We start from the raw sequence: 24,169 nt of genomic DNA on the forward strand, positions 1-24,169 counted from the left end.
AATGAGCTGTAGCTCACGAAAGCTTATGCACTAATAAATTTGTTAGTCTGTATCTGTAAAAAGAAAAGGAGTACTTGTGGCACCTTAGAGATTAACACGGCTGCGACTCTGAATCCCTTCAGTAGTAGTTAGATGGGCACTTAGCGAACTATTAGAGTATGAAGATTAATCAGGCAGATGGATGAATCTAGATGGGCTGCTTGGCCCCTGTCTCTCCTCAAATGCTATTAATTATATGGCCTTCCAGCTAATCCCTAGGTGGGTCAAGGCAGATGTCATTGGACAGCGGGTTCCGTAATGCACACTGGTCCATTCTCGAGAAACAAAATGTTCCTTTTGCCTCTAAAATGAAGCCACACAACATAAATCTGCCTGGTGGGAGTTCTCAACATTTGGCAGTCAAATGGGAAGTGTATGGGCAGGGCTGGGCTTGAGGCTGTGACCCAGCAGATGGGATGTTGCAAGTGGCCTGTGGTGAGTTTTGCAGTGCTAGAGCCATTATTACTGGGTGAGCATTTGGTGGGATGGTGACGCTTTAGGAATGCTTCTGTTGTGATTTCCCATGCTGCTGGGCAGGTAAGTGTCACTGTCCTGTGCTGCTCCATGTAGGCCTCGTCTACGCTGCAGAAGAAATCGTTCTTCATGTAGCCAGGGTTATGGTTATAGCTAATGAAGCTCACCACATGCACACATTTTTAGAGGGTAACCCATGTGCCACACAACTGGATTTATTTCAGTGCATTCTGGGAAAATCCAAGTGGCTATCCCATCCAGCCCCACTTCCCCATGCAAGGGGCAAAGGATTATAGGTGGCTTTAAAATTGGTGCAATGCACTTTCAGATGTCCTCCACCACAGTGATAGATACTGCATTGCAATTTCTACACTATAGAAAAAACATTGTTTAAAATATGACTCCATCTTGCATTGTGCACATGCGGTGCCACAACTTAACGGTGCCCCTGAACTGGGCTACATACGTAAGGGCCTGTTTGTTCTGCAGCTATTCAGTGAGTTTGCAGCCAGGTTGTAACATGGTTGACTACACACACAACATGGGTGTACCACATTTCGAACCTGATCGGGATCAGGGTTATAATGTGATTGACAGATAGTAACTAGAGCCTCAGATGGTTCTTTTGTTGTGTAAAGGGGATTTCTTAACTATGTTTGTTTTCCTGGTTATCCAGTAATCCAAATTCCCACGTGTCTGTGGGTCTATACAGAATAGCAAAATAAGCTTGGAAGACCCGCTTGGAAGACAGCTGTCCTCTGATATGGTTAAAATAGGGCTCTATTTTGCAGCGTAGAAAAGACCAAGTCATGTTTTCTGACATATTACAGCCTGGCTTAGGAGCTGTGTGCTAACCATGTGTTTTGTGGAGTCCACCACACTACTAACTGATTGCAAACATCTCTAATGTAGATGACCCTTATGTTACCGCAAAGGCCCCACTGTGTAGCATGGGGCCACACATGCATTGTGCTCCCGGAGACGGCAACCCGAGCACATGCCTTGTGCAGGACAAGGGACGGTTTGAGTATGGTGTCCCACTGGAGGAAAGAAGGGAGAGACACTACAATTCTTTGAAACCTAGGCCAGCCTATGCCACACACCACTGGCTGCGGTGTGTAGGGTACATGTCGCTACACACTGCAGTGACAAGTAAGCTGCGTCCATGCTGCAATGTGTAGCTACACACTTCAGTGAAAGACTCCAGCTGTGGGGAGCTGCTGGAATTTTTCCCTGCAGGGGGGAGGCAAAGAGACATTAGACTGCTAAAAACAGCAGTGTAGATGGGTGTGTAGAGCCATGTAGGGTACATACTGATAAGGTTCAGGCTTGTCTTTACTCTCCTCCCTGAAGCTGTGCCTCACTGGTTTTTATACCCATGCTGTGGGAGCATGCAGAGTATGTACTCTATGTGCCACCATAAGGTCTGTGCCATGTAGACCTTCCTTTAGACTACAACTCATTCATAAAAATCAGAAGCAGGCATGTTTTCTTCTCAGAAAGAGTTTCTGCTGACATGCAACTCCGGGAGGTGGGACAGATCCGTGACCTGCAACCCCGTGAACTGCGGAGTTCCTGACCAGTCACATGTGTACTATGCTGAGTTCTCCTGCCCCACCGGGACCACGTTCCTGGAGCGCTGCTCCTTTGCCTGCATCAAGCCAGCTAAGCTTCAAGGTACGGGATGCCACAAGCGTCCATCCTTGTCCCGTTCAGAGCTGAGCTTTGCCTCTCCATCCCTACCAGTGTTGTTCTGACTGTGCCGGCCAAGCAGGCTTTAGGTCTTCTGAGGCCGCCTGGGAAGATGTGCTTTATCCATCTCCTTCCCCCCAAGTACTAATGGCAACCTCCATGGCCACTTGCTGCCTGCCACTTCAAGCCATGGGAATGTCCCCTCCCATCTGCTTGTGCAGCCTCTGTTAGCTCCTTTACATAGATCTGGGAAGCCAGGAGTGGAGCAGAAGTGCAGCTGGCCAAATCGGGATCGGGGGAGGGCTTTGCTGGGGACAGTCGGATGGGGAATCAAAGAATGGCACATTGGCTGAGGGGCATGTGTATGTATGTGGTACTAGACTCCTGGAAGCACAGGGCCTTTTGTAGCCACAGAGGCCCCTACTGCAGCCTATGGCATTATAACTCCATATGTTGCTTCCTGCCCACCACATCCCTCAATCCCTAATTTGTGGTTTGAAGCCAAGGTAAGAAAAGAGAGCTGCTGTTACTGTCTCTACAGCACGGAGATGGATGGGATTTGGGGGTTATTGTCCTGACAGTTCCAAGCACTGGGGCTTTGTGTGAGTTTCCACTAGCTTATGCACTCTAATATCACCTACAATAAATCATTTTAATGGGTGTCCTATTTAGCGAGACATTTATAGCTGAAATGTAGGAAAATTGTTCCTCTTTTTGTCGAAGGTACAAACCACAGTCAATGAATCTGATTTTCCTGACAGTGAGCATGTCTGCAGATCCCAGCATGAACTGAGCAGTGCAGCATGTAAGAATGCCTATAGTCAACAGGCCAAATTTTGACCTACACGACACCGTTGCCTTCAGTGGGGCTGCTCAGCTGCAAAGGAGGGCAGGATTGAACCTCCTAGTGCATCCAGATGTCTGTTTTCATTCCACCTGCTCTTGCTCCCATTGAAGTCAGCAGAAGGCTTGCTTCAGCTTCAGTGGAAGAGGAGCAGGGCCATCTATAGAATGCCATGGTCTTGTCCAGTGGCTGAAACAATGCCTGCCCAGTGGATAAAATCAGAGAGTCCCATCAACTGAACTAAGCACTGGATTGTAAACTTAAATTGTAAGCTATTAAGACAGGGACCTGCTGGCTTCATGGTCTCATTGAAGTGCCTTGCATCCTAGTGGGCATTAGATCAATAATAATAAATACTAAAGATAGATTATATGATCTGTGTGGCATCAGTCCTGGGCACTACCTTGCAGGAGATCCAAAGGAAGGAGAAACCTTATGACTAGCGCCTTGGGACGCTGGCCCTCCGGGAACACCGTCACGCATTGGAGGGGCTGCCAACACAGCATCTTAAGCTTAGCTAAGAGTGATGGGAATGCCATGCCAGACAGAACAGACTTCTGCTCAATTCTCCAGGCTGGGTGGGCTCCATTTTGTCCAGCACAGGAACCACAGATGAGGGTGTAGACATGTGTTGGAAGACGGTGCTATATTTCCCATTGCTTGTCTGACTGTTCCTATTCATTTATCTTAGGAGTTTCTGAGGTACCAGTTGTGGTGACAGCTAAGCACTGACACACCCCTAAGGAAAACAATAGCATTTAATTATTATTAGTACTATTGTTATTGTTTTTGTTGTTATTATTATTGATGTATTAATTGCATAGCACTTAGGGGCCCCAGTTAGCGATCAAGGCTCCATTGCATGAGGTGCTGTAGCAAATTGATGGCCCCTGTCCCACAGAGCTGCCAGTTTAAGACAAGTTACAACAGGTGGCTACAACAAACAGACAGGGGAACGCATGAGGAAACAAGGTGATTGTGACTGGCATGATAAATCAGCTATCCAGCCATTGCGGAGTTTTCCACAAGCATCACAGCAGAGGAGAGTTTTAAGGCGGACGTGAAGGAAGTTTAAAGAGCTTGTCAAATTCCTTTATAGAGAGGTGTCCCTCCTCCCCTAGGAGTTGTTCCATTGACTTCCCACTGCGCTCAGATGGTCAGTTTCAGTAAGGGCCTAATGTCAAGTGAAGTCAATGAGTTTCTTTCCATTGACTTCATTGGCAATGACATCTGACTGTATAAGAGCAGCTCTTGCTGGTTTCCATGCCCACAGGGTTGTGTCTGCTTCAGGGAGTCCTGCTAGAATTATCCTGTGTTCTGAGCATGCTCTGCTTCTCTCTCATGGAGTCAGGACTGAGTCAATGGCTGACCTGCCTGGAGGATGGGCTCTGGTCACTCCCAGAAGCTTATTGCAAACTGGAATGTGATGCACCTCATGTGGTCGCCAATGCCAAGCTGTTGGTGCCCCGGTGCCTGCAAGGGAACCACGACGTGGGTTCTGTCTGCCGCTATAAGTGTAAACCTGGATACCACGTGGCGGACGGCATGGAGCGCAAACCCAGAAAGTAAGTCTGAAGCTCTTCTGTTTCAGAAGTTTTTTCCATGTTCCTTTAATCTTCTCCTCTATTGCTTACTGTAGTAGAGTCCCTTGGGACAGAAAGATGTTTGCACGCTGGCTTTACAAGTTAGCTTGGTTGCCTATGTGTGAACAATTCATCGCCATTTTCTAGTGTTCACACACGTCACTGCACAAAAATCAAGTTTACCTGTTTGTGGGGAAACTGATGGGAACAAGATGTAAATCTCCATTGTCCTCGTGTGCGCATATGAATTGCAGTCCTGCCGTCCAGTCTTACAGACTAAGCAGGGGTGTACTGGCTCTGTACTCGGCAAGAGACATCAAAGAAAAACTAAGGTTTTCCCAGAAGTACTAGTGGTGGTTCCACAGATGGTGCTTGTCTCTCTTCTCTCTTAGGCAAGTGCTTACCTGTAAGCATGTGAGCCATCTCAGTGACTTCAGGGGGGCTCTTAACTGGCTTAAAGTTAAACATCTCTGAGTGAGGCAGAATTAGGGCCTTAGGCGGTAATTAGCTGATGGTCCACCATGAGCGCACTGTGCTGCTGGAGTAGCTGTCTTTAAAAAATGAGGGATTAAACCTATGTCTTTACTGCTCGTGGGCATGAAAGCTTGTGGTGATTTTCTGTGGGGACAGAGATGTTAACCCAAGTGTCCTGGCAAAATTTCAATCAGGTAATTACATTGCAGTTGGAAAGTGCTTTCTCCTCTGTCGGAGATGGTCCTGGTGAGACGGGGGCACTGATCTCTGTACCGAGCCAATACCCTCCCATTGTGCTAGAGGGTGCTGCAGTGTCTTTTGGGGTGAGACCCACTGAGGTCTGGCTGGTTATGGTCATTAGAGATTCCGAGCCAGTGTTTGTGCACCCCCCAGGGGCTTGGCTCAATTCCAAATCAAGTTATTACCTTTGGATTATTTAATCTCCCCTTTCAGCTTTAATTGGATGCAATTTTCTTCTTCCCTGGCTCTCCCTGGTGTAGTGCTGCTGTGCGCTGTGAAATGGTTGTCCATATTTCCCCCTGCCCCGTAATGGATAAAGTGATTACTGCACACATCTTTGTCAAGTACTGTTAAGGTTCCTGGGACTGTGAGGAGCCAGACAGAAGTACAGTCATTATTGTCATGCATAATGATAGGTGCATGGGACTGAAACGACATTGCAAATCAAGGCTTTCTCAGCAATTAAAATTGTGTAAACTAGAGTGAATTTCAGGGTTGTAGTCTGAGTATTTGTGTGCATTGCTATAGCATGTAGGAGCCCAAGTCCTGGCCCATCACCTCTTTGTGCTGGGCACTGTAGAAACCCAGAAGAAGATGGTCTCTGATTAACATCTGCGTTAACAAATACAGTGAGAGCCTGATCCAAAGCCCATAGAGCTCAGTGGGAGTCATTCCTTGGATGAGTAACTGTTGATGTGTGATTAAATCTTGGTTTACACATGTTTACTTAAGAGTCTACTGATTAGTTAGTTATACTTATAAAGCATTTGGAATCAGTGGGACACAGTAACTTACATACCCAATATAAACTGTGCAGACTTTATTTTTCCATGCACTCTCCAGCCTGTCAAATCTGTCAAATGCACTGACTGAGCTGTTAAGGGGCTTTCCCTTCATTGCACCTGGACAGACTATGGGCAGTTGAAGGTTTTTGCAAATCTATCAAGCTCTCTTTGGGTTCACAAAACTGGGCAGCCAGGGGCTGAACCCCAGCGCAAGTGAGAGAAGCCACGGGTTTGGTTAGTTCTGCTGACCGGAGATGAGCACAGCGCATTGCACTCCAACTCTGCCCCCTTATCTCTGGAGGACTTGGTGTAACATGCCCCGTAGGCGACTCTCTGCTGTTCTAGTGATGCACAGTGATCTTAGTGAGGCCCGGAGTTATTTTTTTTCCCAGGGTGATTCATTTAAAATAAAACATGTTGCTTTAGCTATCAGGAACCCTGTGTTATGTAAGGATGAGAACCCACCTTCCCTCCACAGCTCAGCTTGTGCAAATAGATGCTTTTTAGATGGTATATTTCTGCAGTGATGCTTTTGTTAGACTTTTCCTCTCTAATCCATTTTTTGCCCTGCTAGTTAAATGGATTATGACTGACAGTAGCTCCTAGGCCCCCAGTGAGGATCAGGGCCCCTGTTGTGCTAGACTCTCTATGGACACATTAAGAAACAGTCCCTGCCCCAAAGAGGGGATCATGCAAGTAGACAAAAGATGGAGGAAGGCAGGATCATTTACCCTCCTTTTCCCTGTGGGAAAGCCAGGCAGAGAGAGGAAGTGCTAGGTTTTTAAAGGTATTTTGGTGCCTAGATGCTTTTGAAAATCTCACTAGGCACCTATCTGCCTCTTTAGGCACCTAAATACCTTTAAAAAACCGGCCTGAAGCAACTTATCCAAGGTCATACAGGGAGTCTGTGGCCAAGCTAGGAAATGATCTGATATACTCAGTCCCAGTCCAGTATCTTAACTACAAGGCCAGCCTTCCTCCTTTCTGCTCCTTTTTTCCCAGACCTTCCTAAGCAGATGCAAGACCACTGCTGCACATGTCAAACTCTCAGGCCTACGTTATTTGGGTGGCTTCAGAAGCTATCCATATCCTTGCACATTGCCAGATGTGTGGGATGCTGCCTCCTACTCCCCCCCAGCCGCAGTGCCATTCACCTGATTGTCACTGCGTAGTCATTCCCTCAGATTGAACATTCTGGGGCTTTCATTCCAGCTGGGCCAGAATTCCCTCTGCTTTGTTTGGTTTTAATTGATTTTTACCAGTGGGAAAGCAATTACACAAAGATTTGTTTTGAAATATGTACACAAATTCTGCCTCCTCATCTCCTGATTAGATGCCCTCTAATTCCCTAACAAACACTGCCATGGCTGATTACATAAAGGTGGAATGCAATTAGGTAACAATGATTGGATTGCTACATACAGCACATGGGGAATCTAGGCTGAGCTGTCAATGCTCATTCTGAACTTCCCAACTTTTGAAGGTTTCTGCTCTAATAAGGAAGAGTTGAGAGCCCCAATGACCTTAAAGACCTTTCCCATTCCCTTGGTGGAGGGGCAGGATGTACAAGGAAATTCTTTGTCTGATAGAAAAGGCTGTTCAAGAGTTGCTCCAAGTAGATAGACACTTCTTTTGAGATGTTTAAGGACAAGGAATCCCTTAGGAGATTGTGAGTGTACAGTTAAAGGTCTGTGCAGCGATTGCTACCATTTGGTTGCAAGGGACACTGGAATGGTGTGACTGAGGATTGTGAGAGGGGAGGTTAGAAGCATCTTGAGCTTTTGTCTGCATCTGCACTCGGGGAAACCTAACGATTTCCAGCTGTTGGCAACACTGGTGCCACTGGCCAGCAGTCAGCCACATGGGGAGCTCTCGCATAGACAGGCCTCCACCACTGTGCCCTCTGACGAGTCTGATGGACAAGGGGTTACAAACCGCAGTGGCTGTGGGAGCCATCGCTAGTGCTCACGCTTGTGCTGACAGTGGTTTAGCCATATCAGCGTTAGCAACAGTAGGGAAATTTGTAGGAAACGGCCTTCATGTGGAGAAGGCCTTTTTCAGGGGAGGTGGGAAGGGGAGGAGAAGGGGTTCCTTGGAGGGCACTGAATTGAAGGCTGCAATAATCAGAAGGGGCCGGGATGGGGGATAATATCTCTTGAGATTGTGATGGTTGGATGGGGGAGATGGGTCTCATTATGTCCCATCTGGATGAGGCCCACTTGGGAATCCTCATAATTTGGTTGGGTCACCCTTGAAAATGGTTTCTGTGGGCCAGCCAGGCCCCTCAACAACATTGGTACTTCAATGGCCTGTGTGTTTTGGAATGGAAGGGCCAGAACCCTGTGTGATTTCTGTGATCAGTGAATCCTCTGCTGCACAGGAATTCATTCCACTGGCTGATTTCAAGGACAGCGTGAAGGAAGGTGTATTCACTCGGGATGGGATTTGCAAAGCTTCCTAAGGGAATAAAACTAATGGGAACCAAACTTCCAAATCCTCTAGGTGCCTTAGACAGCCTCAGCCTACATTCCTTTCAGCCCCTGCCTGTCTCCAGTCTCTGTTGCTTCCATCCGCCACAGGGGCTGACGCTGGAGCCGTCCCCTCGCTCTCCAGTAGGGTAGATATGAGATGCCAGAGCAGCTGAGCTGCCAATGAGTGGGCGAGCGTTTGAGACACCGGCCAAAGAATGATTCGCATCTCACCCCTTGACTAAATTCAACGCAGCCCTGAGATGGCCCAGGAAAAGATGAACTGCACCCCTTCAAGTGGGACATCTGATGTCTCCAGCTCCCTGCGTTGTCCAAATACTACAGGGCACTGAAGCAGACCATGAAAGGGGAAGAAAGGTGGATGCGGGGAAAATAAAATGGAAAGTTAGCAGGATAGAGGCTGGAAGCACTTCAGAAAGGCCACATTGGGCAAACAAGGACAGACTAGTCCAAGAGCCATCCGAGTACACCAGGGCACAGGGCCATCTTACATTAGCTGGGTATGAGCATGGGCTTTAGCTCTTAAGCCATAGATTCACCATCCCAGATAAAATACAAATGTCCTGCCATAAAGCAGGGGAAAGAAAATATAGGCTGACAGACTCCCATGTATTTACATCTCTAATAGCACCAATAAAGATTTACACCCCATTAGCTTGGGGCTGGGTGGTTGTGGGGGTTTTTTTGGTCCCTCTACCATTACAAGGGGAAAGAGGCAGAAATCCAGTGACCCAGCTTTTCTGTCTTTTAGTTTACCAATAAGCAACCCCCCCTCTCCTTCTAGACTTGGAATCCTCAAATCTCCTGCCATTGGCAGATAATGTGAGCTTTTAGCTGATTTACAGCAGTCCCTCTTGGCCTCGGTGCAGTGGATCCTCTGCTCCAAGTCCTGGCCACTCTAATACACATCTGAGCGCTAGCCAAGCTCCCCGCTGCATGGTTCGTGGAGCTTTAGAGACCGACATTCATGCCTTTCACATCAAATGCAGCTCCTGCAGGCCTCATAAATCTTCCCTGCGGCCTTCACCTTCTGCCCATTAAACATCTGCTTGAAACACTTGATTTTTGATTTTATTTTCCTTGGGCTTTTAGTTTCCCCGCTAATCCTAAGTAAATGTCACTCTCTGAGATCAGAAGGAGTCAAGGTGTTTTTCTTGCACAGCAAAGTTTAGGGCTACAGGTTTTAAGTCTTTCCCCCACCCTCTCAGCACCTCTCTGGAAAGAGGCTGCTTAGCATTTGTGGGTCAGCAGCGTCAGCACTGGTGTAGCTGCCACCTCCTATCTGTCAGGGAAGGTCAACCCTATTGGGAAGTAGCCTGAAATGAGAAATTTGCCTTGGACAGGTCCCTGAAAATATAGTTATTGTTTAGGATTCATAGGATGTGCCTTTTTCACATTGGACAGCGGGTGTGGTGGGGTGTGGTGCATCCGGTGCCAAACTCTTTCCTATCTCTGGAATATTCCACTGCTTATGAGGAAAGTCGGCATGCTCCTGATAAGCCCCTGCTTTAGTAATCTGTGGTGGATGGAGTTCATATCCAGCGGGCAGAGAGCTGCGGTGTTTGCAACCAGCTCCATTCCCTCTCCCGGTTTCATCTGACAAAGGGTGAGTTTGCCGTGTATGGCTTGGGCAGACTGGCAGGCAGCTGGAAGCCCCAGTGTGTTAATTCCAGCACCACATCAAAGCGAAAAGGCGAGTGACGAGTAAGGATCTCACTCACCACACAGGGCACCTGTGCAAATCCCACATTCCTTAGGCATGTCGCAGGCTCCCAGCCCTTTTGATACTAAGGGCTTGTCTACGTGGTGAATTACTGCACCGTAAGCCAGAGTGTGACTCTGCAGCACTGCAGAGTCACACCTTAGGTTGCTGAGCAGTAACTCACCATATTGACAAGAACGCCGGCTGTCTCCTTGTGGAGTTACCTTGCTTCTGCTGAAAGGCCCTTGGATGCATTTTTGAAGAGCAACAGTGACATATAGTGGCTGAATCAGTTATTCCCAGGTGTTTGTCTAGTGAGTGTTTGCACGTCACTGTCCAAGCCCAAAGGGATGCTTCTTGTTTAAAGGACATTGCTGAATGATTGAGGCCCGGTTTACGAAGCCTCCTCATAGCCTTATCTCATAGGATTTATTTATAGTCTAACCCACTTTTAGCTCCCTCACGAGACACTGTCACCTGCTGAAATGCTATAGTAGAAACACAGGGCTAAGTTGTAGCTGTAAGGTCATGCTACATGAAGCATTATGCAAGAGGCATGCAGAATGGCCATACTGACTCTCCTCTAGCTCTTTTGCTGATATAAAACCTAGCATCACCTTTTGCCAGTGCAACTTGTTGCCATGAGGACACACTGCGCTGGTGAGGGCAGCCAAATAGGAATGCACCCTGCTGAAATAGGTATGTCAGTGGCAAGAGTTTTGCCAGTAAAACTTCCTAGTGTAGACAAGGCCTCAGAGACACAATTCAGTCCCTGCCCCACAACTGATGGAAAGCAGCTATGCGCTGCTCCTTATTTGAGCTGGATTGTAAGGTGCTGATTCAACCTTTTGTCTCCTGCCCCTATTTCTGCAGCACACAATGGCTCCCCTGCTTTTCAGATCCGATAATCACACTCAGAGATGTGCAAGGAAATTAAAACTGGCTGGCTGGCTATCTGTTGTGTCCTAGAAACTTTTAGCTGCTGCCTCCTAGGACTGTGTCTGCTGGAGGTGAGGGGCGGAGAAGAAAAAAGTGAGGGATCGGTCCTGGACAATGAAAATCATCATTAAACTTATAGAAAAGTCCAACAGCAAAGGAGTAAAAAATCTGGGAGACTTACAAGCGGTCAAAAGATTCTAGAGCAGGGTCAGCCAAGGATAAGTAAACATTGAATTTAATAAGGATCCTGTCTGCAATTATATTAGTTAGGGTAAAACTCACCAGAGCTACCAGTCCTAATGCATCAAGGGGTGTAAACTCATTCGTGGCTGGAGTCACAAAGACTTTTCTCACCCGTACTGCTCAGTTGTCCCAGTGCATCGTGGGGTTTTTATGCCTTCCTCTGAAGTATGTGGTATGTAGATGGTTGCCAGCAATAGAATACTTGAGTAAATGGACTGTTGTTTTGTACATTTTTCTTTTTCATTATTTTTTTGGCAAGGATTTAAATGTTATATTGTTTTAGCAATACAAGCAGATATGGGTCAGTTCTGGTATGGCAATTCCTATACCAGAAAGATATTTACAAATTGGACGGAGTACAGAGGAGAGCCACAAAAATGATAAAGAGGCCAGAGGGATTTACTGATGAGGTACATTTGAATGAGCCAAGTATATATCGCTTGGCTACGGGATAGGGCACAGAGATGGAGTACACGTATCAGAAGGGTTTGAGCAGCATGGATGGAGAAGAATTGTTAGGGTGGCACAAGGGGAAAGAGCTGGGAGGGGGCCAGGGGATGAAATTGAGGAATGGAAAATTTCAGCTAGAGAGGGAAAAGTTTCCTGATAGTGAGATCTGTTAGACTGAGGTAATCTCCCAATTTAAGTAAAGGAAGCACCACGACTTTGGACATTTAAACCTGTACTGGGCAAAGCACTAGGAAATGTGCTGTAGGAAGCAGTGCTACATAGGGAAAGGCCTGGATAATTAAGGCCCTGATTAAGCAACACAGCAAACTCATGCTGAAATCAAGGAGAGTTCAGCACATGCTGAAAGGTAAGAGTTTTGCTGAACAGGGATGGATTTAAGCATGTGATTAAGTGTGTTGTGGAAGTGGGGCCTAAATGGGTCAGAGCCTGATCCAGCAAATCACCTAAGCATGTGCTTAATTTTCAGCACATGCTTAAACCCTGGGCCTCAAGCAGAGGTTTCAGTGCTTTGCTGAATGGAGGCCTTAATGTCGTTTCTCTGATATTATGCTCAGAGAAGGCAGCTCTATTTGCAGAACTATATGTTGTTCAATATTGATTATTATTGGCAATCCTAATAACACAAGCTGCCAAACATCCACTCAGATTTGCTTGCAGGGGGTATTGTTGCTCTCTTCTCCACTCCCCTCCCTTTCCCTTCTCCTGGCTCCCACCGCAGTTGATCAGCGGATGTTGTGGGCTTGAACATAGTTCCAGCCAGGAGCTTAATGTGAACTTCCTTTAGTCTAGGGGAAAAGGCGTAAGCTGAAGCCACAGAACTAACAGCGCCCTCTTTCGTAGGTGAGCATTTGCAGCTTTGGGATTGCCCTTTGGGTGTGTGGTACAGTAACTGTCTTGTGCGTGTGTTCTCCAGAAAGTTATTGAAGATCCACTGCCTGGAAAGTGGAGTCTGGGAGGAAGGCAGCTGCGTCCCAGTGCTGTGCGAGCCGCCCCCTCCTGTCTTTGAGGGGATGTACAACTGTACCCATGGCTTTGAGCTGGACACCCAATGTGTGCTCCGCTGCAACCCGCAGAGCAAAAGGGTAAGAATGACTTCTTTAAGGGGGAATGCAAGAGCACAGCAAGCCTGCTGGAGGACACCCTGGCGACCTTGTTTGGGTATGGCTTTGAGCTGGCCTGAAAGCAGCGTGGCTAGCTAATGACATGCATTGCAAAGGATATTCCATGCCCTGGTTCTGAATTTATTTGCTGAACTGCAAATCCATGGTGTACTTGCTGCAATCAGCATCTAGGATGGGATTTCCTTGGGAGCCTGCCAGAGACATTTACACTGGAGTCTTGCAGGTGGATAGAGGAATTTTTCTCTCTGTCAGTTCAGTAGAAACGAGGGCCTTAATCATGTGAACACTTAGCCGTGTGCAACTCTCATGTGTTAAAGTTAAGTATGTGTGTTTAGTGAACAACTGGGGCCAAAGTAAAGGAGAACTGGAAACAGGCCCTGATTCAGCAAAGTACTGAAGTTTGAAGGGGACTTAAGCATGTGCTTAAAATTAAGCACATGCTTAAGGGCTTTGCTGAAATGAAGTTTGGATTTCTGTGTTTGGCCTGAATGGACATCAAGGCAACTCCTAGGATTTAGAGCAGAAACTGGCCTAGATTTCCTGGCCTACCTGGGACAGATGCTGGTGCCTGCATCAGAAACCAGCATCTATCACAATGCTCTGCAACTGACCCAATCCATCTCCTGTAAAAGGGGGACATGAACTAATATACAAACCAACAGCAAAGCTGAAAGTGAGCAATATTTCATGACTTATTGAGCTGTTTAGCACAATAGCTATAGGGTCCACACCTCAGTCGTCTTGCTACGCTGCTTTATTCTGTTGTTGTGTGCAACACGCATGCACACAAACCATAGGGGCCAGATGAGAGTTAAGAATGCTAAAATGGGCACCTTGGCTCCTGATGTAGGAGAGTGGGAGACCAGTCTGTGTCCTAATTTTGTTCTGTTCCAAACTGAGCCCCATGCATTACCCAGCGCAACAAGACCTGCAAGCTGCTTGAATGATTCAGGATAAAATAATTCAACCCAACAGGTATTTAACAAATGTAGGCCTGTCTTCTGTTCACAAATATCTGCAAAGCCATTGTAATTTATTTTAAAGGTTAGTTTGTCATTTACAGTTGTTCAACAAATAATTTTGCAAAGAATTTTTCTCCTATATTTATATGCACGCTGGTCATGGTGAGCATTTCCTAGCTGTTGTTGGTGCCCAAAGACTGTCTCCCTAACTCACGTGGCACTGGTGTGTCCCTTAATTGGGTGACCTAGACGTTGGTCTACACTTCAGAGCACTGTATAGAACTTTTTGTGCACTGTAGCAGGGTCCACACGGCGAGTCAGTGTGCGGCAAGCTAGTGCACTGTAGATCCACACTCTAGCTTGCCATGTGCTAACTCGCTGTGTAGACAAGCCCTCAATAAACAAGAGGAGCCAACGTTGTCTGTGGACATTCAGAATTGTTTGTTTGAATCTGGCATCCAACTAATGGAGAGCCTTTCAAAATGGGTGTGAGTGCATTTCCATGGCAGAGCCCTATGAATGTTTCTTTGCACTGGTATTTGCAATGCTCTCTGCCCATGTTCTTGCAAATGAAAATTTACTCGCTCAAATGCTCATGAAGGAACAGAAGTACTGAGCTGCTTACTGACCCTTGATCTGTGGGCCAGGTAACCTGCTATCACCTGATCCCTGGCCTCAAAGCCATCCCTGGGAGATGAATTACTCGGCTCAGGTGGCACTGAGGCCAGCTCCCCTTGGAGGGCCAGCCAACTTTGTGACAGCAGAATGCAGATGTAGCATTGGCAGCTGCTCTGCAGATCTGTTTATTTTGGTATATTTGGGTTAGATTGTAAGCACCTGGCCTGGGATTCCTTTCTCTCTCATCCAGTTGTAGGAAATCTCAGGTCTGTTGTCAATGCCTTTGTGATGTAATGGTTTTCCTGGGCTCTTGTAGACTTTGGGAACCAAAGGGACCATCGTGATCCTCTAGACTGACCTCCTGCACATCACAGGTCACACAATCTCACCCACCCACCCCTGCAATAGGCCCATAACCTCTGGCTGCGTTACTGTGAGGACCAATAAAACCCAGCCCCTGGGAGGCAGCTAATGGGTCCCAAGTGGAGCTAAGCTCACTCTCCCAAAAGGGCCAGCCCAGCAGCAACTGTCACGCACTCTTGTAATACTCATGGAAGAAAATAATTTGTACTGTCAACAATTCTGCTTGTTTTTAAATGAAAGGTTAATTGCTGCTGGGGCAATTTGCAGAAGGACTATTGCAAGTGTCTCATCGAAATACATGTGGTGAATTTCCTGTGATGGGATCAAATTGCAATGTGGAACAGTTTGCTTCATAAGCATTTGGTACTGGCCATCATAGATTGGATTCCCCCATTTTGGCATAACTTATAAAAGGCTGCATCCTGCTCTCACTGTAGTCGATGGAGAATTTTGCCTTTGATTTCAGTGAGAGAAGGCTCCTCCTAAACTTCATTTTGTGAAATTGATGTTAGTGGGGAAAAGGATAACATGATTTAAATGGGCTCCAGTGGGAGGCCGGTTATTCTTTCAGGTATAACTACGTGTGGCTAGGACAAGGGGAATAGACACAAAAGCCATTGCAGAGCCTCTTGTACTGGCTGTACAGTGCAGTAATGTGGATTCCTCTCTTTGCTTTTCTAGGTTCCTATCCTTTGTACTAAAGAGGGCTTATGGACAGAGGAGTTTAAATTGTGTGAGAACCTGCAAGGCAATTGTCCTCCACCTCCAGAGCTGAATTTAGTGGAGTACAAGTGTGAAGAAGGCTATGGCATTGGTGAGGGCAAAAAAGGATGTTGATTTCTGATCCAAACCCGCTTCTCTTGGAACAGGCTGTTTGTTGAGTCAACTGGGTCTACTGTGGTCTCAGAGGACTAAGTGAAAGGTCACACTGACTCCTTTGCTGCTCCAGTAACATTTAAATTTCTGACAAAGTTCCATTTTGTTTTTAGTCTTCTGTCTGCACATTAAGCCAGTTGGGCAGTTTATGGATGTAGATAACATCGGGCCATGTTAGCAGTAGAGCTTTAATCCTAATGCTGGCTTTGGGTTAAGGATGTGTAGTTTCATGAGGCGAAGGAATATGTCAGCGAGGCAAACCACAGCCATTTGCCGTATTCTTACACCCTTTGCAGTTGTTTTTACTGTGGGTGGTTGTGGTGGTGATGGTAATTCCTAGAGGGATGACCTGAGTTACCTGGCATGTGAAACTGGGCAATTTTACTCTTCACGGGTCCATGCAAACTGTTTCTTTGGTCTAAATCCACTTGGGTTTATATCCTTCCCACTTTAAAGCAACACTCAATCATAGCTGCCACATCGGACTTGGCTTTGTGTCTAAATGGAGTGTTAATGCAAAACCCACATAGTTTTCAGTGCAAAACCGTAAATCACCCAAGTTTGATCAAAACTGGGCCCAGGCTGGTGAAAAAGGCCAATTAAGTTTTGCAAAACTTCTGACAAGCCTGGTATGAGTTTGGGGCGGGTGATGAAACCCAGGCATTTTCCCATGGCTGCAGGCTCCATTCGGAACATTTTGCACAGCTGTAATTTGATTTTTTTAAGTTCTTTATTAAATTTTAAGAAATAAAAAGATCAAGGGCTAGATCCACAAAGAAATTTAGGCATCAAACTGCCACTGCAGGCTCCTACATTCAAAAGTTAAATCCTCCTAAACCCTGCTCAGCTGCCACCTAATCCTTTAGACACCTAAGTTTCCACCAGGGAAGTGCCCTAGGTGCCTACATTTCTGCCAGTGAGTATGCACACAGTCATCTATATTGTGATGCAGCTGAGCTGGTGGGCCCCGGTGGGATTTTCAAAGTAGGCATTCCCCCCTCTGCTTCACCTGTGGGGCCAATCCTGTTGATGTGCTCACAGGCAGCCTCTCAGCATACCTGCCAAATCAAGCCCCCCACAAAACATGGCAGCAGTTGTGACCCTGCAGTCTGTGTTCAAATCCTCAATCTGCCTGGAACCTCCCAGGCGAGTGCCCTACCCACTGGGGTGTAGGGTACGCTGGGGTAAGTCTCTTTGGTTGAAGCTGTACCGCTTTGTGTGAAGTGTTTTAAATAGTTATTGGAGCAGGGATTGGAACTCGGGCTCTACGGGGCCTGCCTGAGCTGCTGTGCTGCCGAGTTGGTCTCACTCTCTCTGACCCGATGACTGCTGAAAGTATTCCCTACCACGTGGAACAGCTCCCGCAGAAGAGAGGGAGGGCCACGCCAGAATATGCTGTAGCCCCGTGGTAGAGCATTCACATGGAAAGTGCAGACCTGGGTCCAAGTCCCTGCTCCACATCCGGCAGAGGGCGGGGATTTGATCCCAGCTCTCCCACAGCCTGGGTGAGTGCTCCAACCACTGCACTGTAGCACATAAGGCAATTGCCACCACCGGTGTGTTTTTGTGAGACTGGGCTGGCCTGGCTTAGGTGCCTACCTGCAGGAGTAGGTTCACAGCTCTGAATCAGAAGTGGAGACAGGTGCCTGCCTCCAGCCAAGAGCTAATCCCCTAACTCCCTCTGCACAGCGATTCTTAGGCCGCACCCCTCGCCTCACCATGTCCTAATAGCTGTCTTACATGGCTCCTGCTCAGCTTGGCTTTTGAAGACCCGTGTCTTAGGTGCCAAACTCTCCCCGTGCATTGCATAGGGAGCCTGGGCACCTAACTCAGGGCAGTGAATTCCGCCGGGTGGCAGGTGGCCTAAACGGCAGGCACTGCAAGGCTGAGCCTAAGTCTGTGGATCTAGCCCCAACAGTGCAAACACACCAAGATATTGCCTGAACTTATCAAAACATGATAGAGAGGCGGTGCCATCTAGTGGAAAACACATTGGACTGATGCTCAGAATACCTGGGTTCTAGTCCCATCTCTGCCGCTGACTCGCTGTGCGACCTTACGCAAATGACTGCACCTTTCTGTGCCTCAGTTTCTCCTCCCACCCTTCCTCTTTCTTGTATGTTTAGATTGTAAGCTCTCTGGCCCAAGGATGGCCTCTTATGATGTGTTTGTACAATGCTCAGTATGATGGGGCCCCGACCTCAGCTGGGGCCTTTAGGCATTATTGTCACAATAATAATAGTTGGTTTTAGTTGATATAACAACAATACAAATGAGACCCAAAGCAATCGCAGCAAAATAAACTTAATAACACTACTATCCTCCTCCCCCGCAATAAACAAATACTGCCTTCAGAAACAACACTCAGACCAGACAAGCTGAGCCATCCCAAAGCTCCCCTGGTTTGGAATGCCCCGGTATATGGAAGAGTAAATCGCCTCTATCCGTGGCATTATGTAAATTCACATTGGTCATAACATTCGTACAATGAAAACTGCTTCATTAACCCTAAAGCATCACAGTAAAGATCCCTGTGGCATTGTCCCATGTACAGTTCAGTGCCTTCAAAGGATAGTTCATCTTCTGTCTTCCTCCTGGAGGAATTCTGTGCCAAAATCTTTTTAAAATTCTGTACACAACATTTTAAAATTCTGCAAAATTCTGTATATTTTATTTGTCAAAATAACACTATATAATCCATGCCAGTTTCAATTATACCTGTCGGAAACAATGTCCGTAACAATACAGACACAAAAAAACCAAAAATTTCCCCCCAGGAACAGAGAGTTAAAGAAACCCCTATGAGAACCCAGTTTCTGTTTCTCTGTTCCCTCCCCACCAGAGCCCAGCTGGGGAGGCCAGACACCCACACTCCTCCTCCCCAGAGCCCAGCCATGGGGCACCCCCTTTTCCCAGACACCCGCACCCTTTACTCCTCCAGAGCCCCGGGATCCAGAGGAAGAAACAGCCTGATGCTGGGTCCTGGGTTTGTATGGAGTTTCCTGCACACTGCCTTCTTCCTTCAGGGTGTGCAGGGAACTGCAGCTGCCGGGGGTTCTCCAGCTCCATCCTCCTCCCCCTGGCAGTGTCTTCTATTTGCAAGCTGGGGAGTTGGGCTCTGGGGAGTCAGGTCCCTAGTGGCGGCCAGCCCCTCTGCAGAGCCAATTCTGTTGGGGGGGGAGGAAATTCTGTAGATAACATTAATTCTATGCAAATTCTGCATTGCGCAGTGGCGCAGAATTCCCCCAGGAGTAGTGTTTGTACCTTTTTACCTGTGTAGCTGCCTCCATGCCAGTGATTTATATTAGGCTGAGAATTTTTTTCCATTCTAATTAACCTTTTAGCCTCAAGATAATCAATCTTTTAGCCTTCAGCTCTTAGGAGCCAGGCCTTATTGTACTGCCATAGGACAAGAAGTCAGTAGTTGTGGCCAGCTTGCATTCCATCATTTAATACCCCGTTGATTGTGTAGAACACAGTGCTGTGCTGTGCTCCGCTGTCCTTCCTGCAGTACCCAGGAGGCTGGAAGACATAAACTATGGACAGGTCTCTCGTTCCAGAATTTTCAAGCAAAGATCTGCACTGCAAAGTCTGATTTGTGGGGATGTTTTTCAGAAAGTCCAAATGTTACAGGTTATATAGTCATTTGCATAACCAATATATTTTATTCCCTTAGGGCTAAATCCCAATTCCACTGAAGTCAATGGACATTTTGCCTGTAACATTATTAGGACCATGGTTTGGCTTGTTGAAGATAGTGTAGGAACCACAGTAGGATCATTGCTAGATATACAGGACAGTCCTATTTTTATGGGTCTGTCCTATGTCCTGCCAGCCGAGCTTGCAAGACAATATAGAGTCACCAGTGCACAAGAGTCACTTCACCACTTTCTAGGTGCTTCCTTCTGCAGAACATTTGACTTTGTGTCCTCTGACTTTTCAGTTCAGTTCTGGGGTGGGCAGCATAGCTGTGTGAACCCCAAGATTCTCCCATGATTGGTTGGGATTTTGGAAGGGAATTCTAGCCTAATCCCCAGAACTGGCAAATAGAAGGTCTCTCCTGGGTCTGCCTCTATCACACTGTAGTGCCTAGTTCTTAGCACTGGGGAAACCCCTTTCCCCCTATAACATAAGTCCCTTATTACCAAAGAAAGCGCTACAGAGTGTGTAGCCCATAAATGTAATGACCTATTGGTGAGTCTCCAGTCCTGTGTCTCTTCTGTCTCAGGTGCAGTGTGCATACCATCCTGTATAATCCCTCCCAGTGACGCAGTGATGCTCCCCGAAAACATGACTGCTGACACTATGGACCACCGTCTGGAACCTACCAGAGTCCAGGTAAAGGGTGTGTGTGTGGGGGGGGGGCGTTGTCTCGCTGTTTAAGGTACACTGAGACAGAATGATTCCTGAGATGTGAAGGTATCATTTTGATTCCATTGTAGCTGGCTCCCAGAGCAGCTTTCAGCAAATTCTGGGGATTGAAGGTGAGGCTTAGCTTATTTACTGATTGCCTGCATGGTTCCTCCCACCCCCGCACCTCCCATGATGTTAGAGTAAAGAATGGCAGGCCTGTGGGAAGAAGGAAGAGAGAGATTGGGAGAAGGAGGGAGCTTGGGAGAGACACAAACGTTCTAGGGAGGGGAGTGTTCAGAGAACAGTGAGCAAGTTGGAGAAGCCCCTCCTGCTACCAGCTGCGAACATGGAGCGAGCAGCCATCTCTGCCTAAAGAGCAGTTCTACCTTAAAACGCCCAGGCAATCGGACACAACCACGGAGCTGGATTTAAAGACACTGGACTTCTGCAGGCCAACCCTGCCATTCTCTGGGAGATGTCAGGGCCTTAGTGCCTCTAACAATCAAGCCACCCATTTACAGGCCTGAATATGGAATTAAGTGCTTCCTTTTAGACATCTGTTATGGAATGGCCATAATGTATTAAAGGGAGGTCTGGTAGTGCTGCCTATCGTTAACTTCCCACAACACATCCCATTATAAAACCTTGTTTTCAGTTGTTTATACCTTTGCCAACCTTTAACCATTAAGGGTGACATTTTCCAGGCTGGGTGTCAAATGGTTTTGGAACGTTTCAGCACAAATGGCTCAGCCACTTCCAAAAACCAGATTAGGGAAAAATATATTTTTTTGCCCAAGTTAAAAAAAATTATTCCTGGAGGAGCTCTAGCACCCCCATGCTTCGGAGCAGACACTTGATGTTTGGCAGGGGATGGCCTTTGTGTCAGAGCTTGGCCTTGTGCCATCTGTGTGAAAATCCACCCACATTTGGCCAAATTATAAGCCCTTGAAAAGACTCCGTTCACACATGCTCTGTAGAGACTTGTTAAACTTTGGCAGCTAAATTCTCCAAAGCTTCTGTCTGCACTGGGAATGCTCCAGCCCAGGGATGCAGGGGCTGAGCAGGACTTTTCCTGCAATTGCTGCTCCTTGCTGCTTCTAGCTAGAGTGGGGCCAGGCACTGGAACTATGACAACAGAACTTGTTTCTCCTACGCTCTCAATGACCCTCTGCCTGGCAGCTAGGCAGCCTGGAGGAGGTGAAAACTGCCTGACTGAAATGCAGCAGGAGGACAAGAGCTGGGGTCTGAGAATGGAGTGGTGTGCTGGAAGGAGTAGACTGGAATAAGGAGCATGGGAGGGGGTGTTACCTGGGTTTTCAGAACCCCCAACAGGGGCAACTTAGCTATTTTATTTTAGGCAGTGTAAGGAATAAATCAATAGGAACTCAACGATTCTGTCTGATCAAGGAGTAATGCAAGTAAGCGTGCTCTATCTAAAACTGAGGTTTATTTGATTTAAGCACACACAAACATAAGCAATAGGTTTAGAACATTCCAGATATTTACCTAACATCTGGGACGGTACTGAGTAATTAACAGCAGGTTCGCAGTGGCCAGTTGCTCACCCACTGGAGAGAAAGGGTGTCAGGAAAAACATCCCTCAAGGTGTCGTCTGAGGACTGCGCCAAAGTATACTTTATTAGCTAATTTTTTATAATTAACTTTTATAAAACACATAGGTTATAATGACCCCTACTGTATTATTATTTTTCAAAATTTTTATTAACTTTTAGTATTAATTTTTTTAATATTAGAGGCATCTAGACTTAAGGTTTTTTCATTATTTGTTTGTTTTTTATTTTGATTAGCAGAAACTGCCAGCTAGATATGACCTTGCTTTTGAAAGTCTGTTTTTAAATTAACCCTTAACTATGTGGTGGTCTATTTTATTAATTTAGGGTGGCTGAATGCACATACTATGGTTGTAATTAACTTGATTACATTTTGGAGTATACATACCCTTTAAATCCAGGGCAACAGAAGAACTGGAACAGGGAAGTACAGGGGAGTGTGAGAGTGTGAGACAGAGGGGTTCAGGGTAAGACTGAGATCAGATGAGGACCTGGGACTGGCTGGGTGGGGAGCTGGTGGGGTGACTGGGACTGACGGGGGTGAAGAGCTGCTGGGGTGGAGGAGGAGAGATAGGACTGGTACAGGGACAGGCTAGAGCAGGGGTGTGCAAAATCCGGCCCCTCAGGGTTTTGGATCTGGCCCACGGGATTCCCATGCCGCTCCCAGAAGAGGCCGGCACCACATCCCTGGGGGAGGGGAGGCAGAGGGCTCTGTGTGCTGCCCTCGCCTGCAGACACTGCCCCCCGCAGCTCCCATTGGCTGGGAACAGGGAACCGCAGCCAATGGGAGCTTCGGGGGCGGTTCCCACAGGTGAGGGCAGCATGCAAAGCCCTCTGCCACCCCAGGGGCCTCAGGGACGTGGTGCCAGCCGCTTCTGGGAGTGGCGCGGGGCCAGGGCAGGCAGGCGGGGAGCTTGTCCTGGCCCCGGTGCGTGCCGCTGCCACCCCAGAGCCACTCCAGGTAAGCGGCGCTGGGCCGGAGCCCGTACCCCGAACCCCTCCTGCACCCCAACTCCCTGCCCTGAGCCCCTGCCGCACCCTGCCTGCACTCCAACCCCCTTCCCTGAGCCCCCTCATACACCCCGCACCCTTCCTCTGCCCCAACACCTTGCCCTGAGCCCTTTCCTGCACCCCACACCCCCTCCCACACTCCCTCCTGCACACAACACCCCCTGCCCCAGCCCTACATTCATGGCCCTGCGTGCAATTTCCCCACCCAGATGTGGCCCTCGGGCCAAAAAGTTTGCCCACCCCTGGGCTAGAGGGTACATTGACAGAAGGGGTCAGTCTTGAGGGGAGCAGGCCCACTAGAGCATACTCCCCTCTAGAACCTGGACTGGAACCCAAGAATCCAGAGTCTCAGCATTCCCCTGCTGTCCCCAAATAGCTGTGAAACCCGTTGCCAAAGTGTGTCCCTCTAGAGTCTAGTGGCTGGTTCACAAAGAGGGCAATAACTTACTACTGCTATCAGTCTAGTCTCTCTCTTCCCGTTGGTGCCTCATCCCAGTATCTCCTGCTGTACAAACTGGAAAAACAGAAATCCCATCAAGTGGAATCACATTGACACCACATGGGTCATCAGCAGGAACCTTTAGATCCACCACAAAGACCTCTGCCCCTTGAGCTACAATGATGAGTACCAGAGGAAAAGCCCATGAGGAAACTAATAATTCTGTCTTCAGAGCAGCGTTTGGGTAGCATGCAGTAAATAAGGCCTGGGGGCCACCCTTTGAACAAAGAAGAGAAAACCAAATATTGGCTAGCTGCTCCTTCAGTGAGTGCTGTCCATCCTGCGCACTGCATGAGGCATGTCATTGAATGCTTTGTCATACAACATATGCACAAGGGGGCCAAATCAGGATTGCACAGGCAACCTTAATTCAGGCATTTCCTAACTGGCGAGTGCTTGAGCTTGCAACTTTAATGTTCTTGTAACGGTTTCTCTATGTAATATAATATGCAGTACAAAGACACAGATGAGAAAGTGTCCATCGACCGCTTTGGACTCTCGGGGGATGGAAAGTGCTGCAGAAATCCAGGAGGAGATTTAGGAGCACAAATCCCACTGCTTCTTCAGTGGGACTTGTGCTTCTAAATCCCTTAGGTGCTTTTGGAAAGTCTCCCCCCGTGGGCCGCTGTCTTTGGCAAATACACAAAACAACATAGATACAGGAGCTGAAGCCACACACAAAGCCAAAGCAACACTCGTGTCTGGCAGACTCACTAGCAGCTCAGACTAAACTTCCACCAGGCGTCTCAGGGCTCTCTCACCTGTTGACAGCTCCAGGGACGCATTGCAGATTGTTTCCAATGCCTGATGGCGGTGAAGT

At 47.5% G+C, this 24,169-nt stretch overlaps 1 protein-coding gene across 1 annotated transcript in view; it reads left to right on the top strand.

Moving 5' to 3' along the window:
* Nucleotides 1–24,169, top strand: part of PAPPA2 (pappalysin 2) — a gene marked incomplete at its 5' end in the record, with an annotated part of 171,404 nt that overhangs the window by 111,151 nt on the left and 36,084 nt on the right. The window contains 5 exons of the mRNA XM_084637992.1: nucleotides 2,013–2,190; nucleotides 4,401–4,614; nucleotides 12,889–13,057; nucleotides 15,721–15,853; nucleotides 20,144–20,253. Of these exons, the coding sequence (XP_084494118.1) occupies nucleotides 2,013–2,190; nucleotides 4,401–4,614; nucleotides 12,889–13,057; nucleotides 15,721–15,853; nucleotides 20,144–20,253 (804 nt within the window). The remainder of the gene's footprint in view (nucleotides 1–2,012; nucleotides 2,191–4,400; nucleotides 4,615–12,888; nucleotides 13,058–15,720; nucleotides 15,854–20,143; nucleotides 20,254–24,169) is intronic.

The sequence above is a fragment of the Lepidochelys olivacea genome (assembly GCF_965140295.1).
Source record: "Lepidochelys olivacea isolate rLepOli2 genome assembly, chromosome: 8".
Taxonomy (NCBI): Eukaryota; Metazoa; Chordata; order Testudines; family Cheloniidae; genus Lepidochelys; species Lepidochelys olivacea.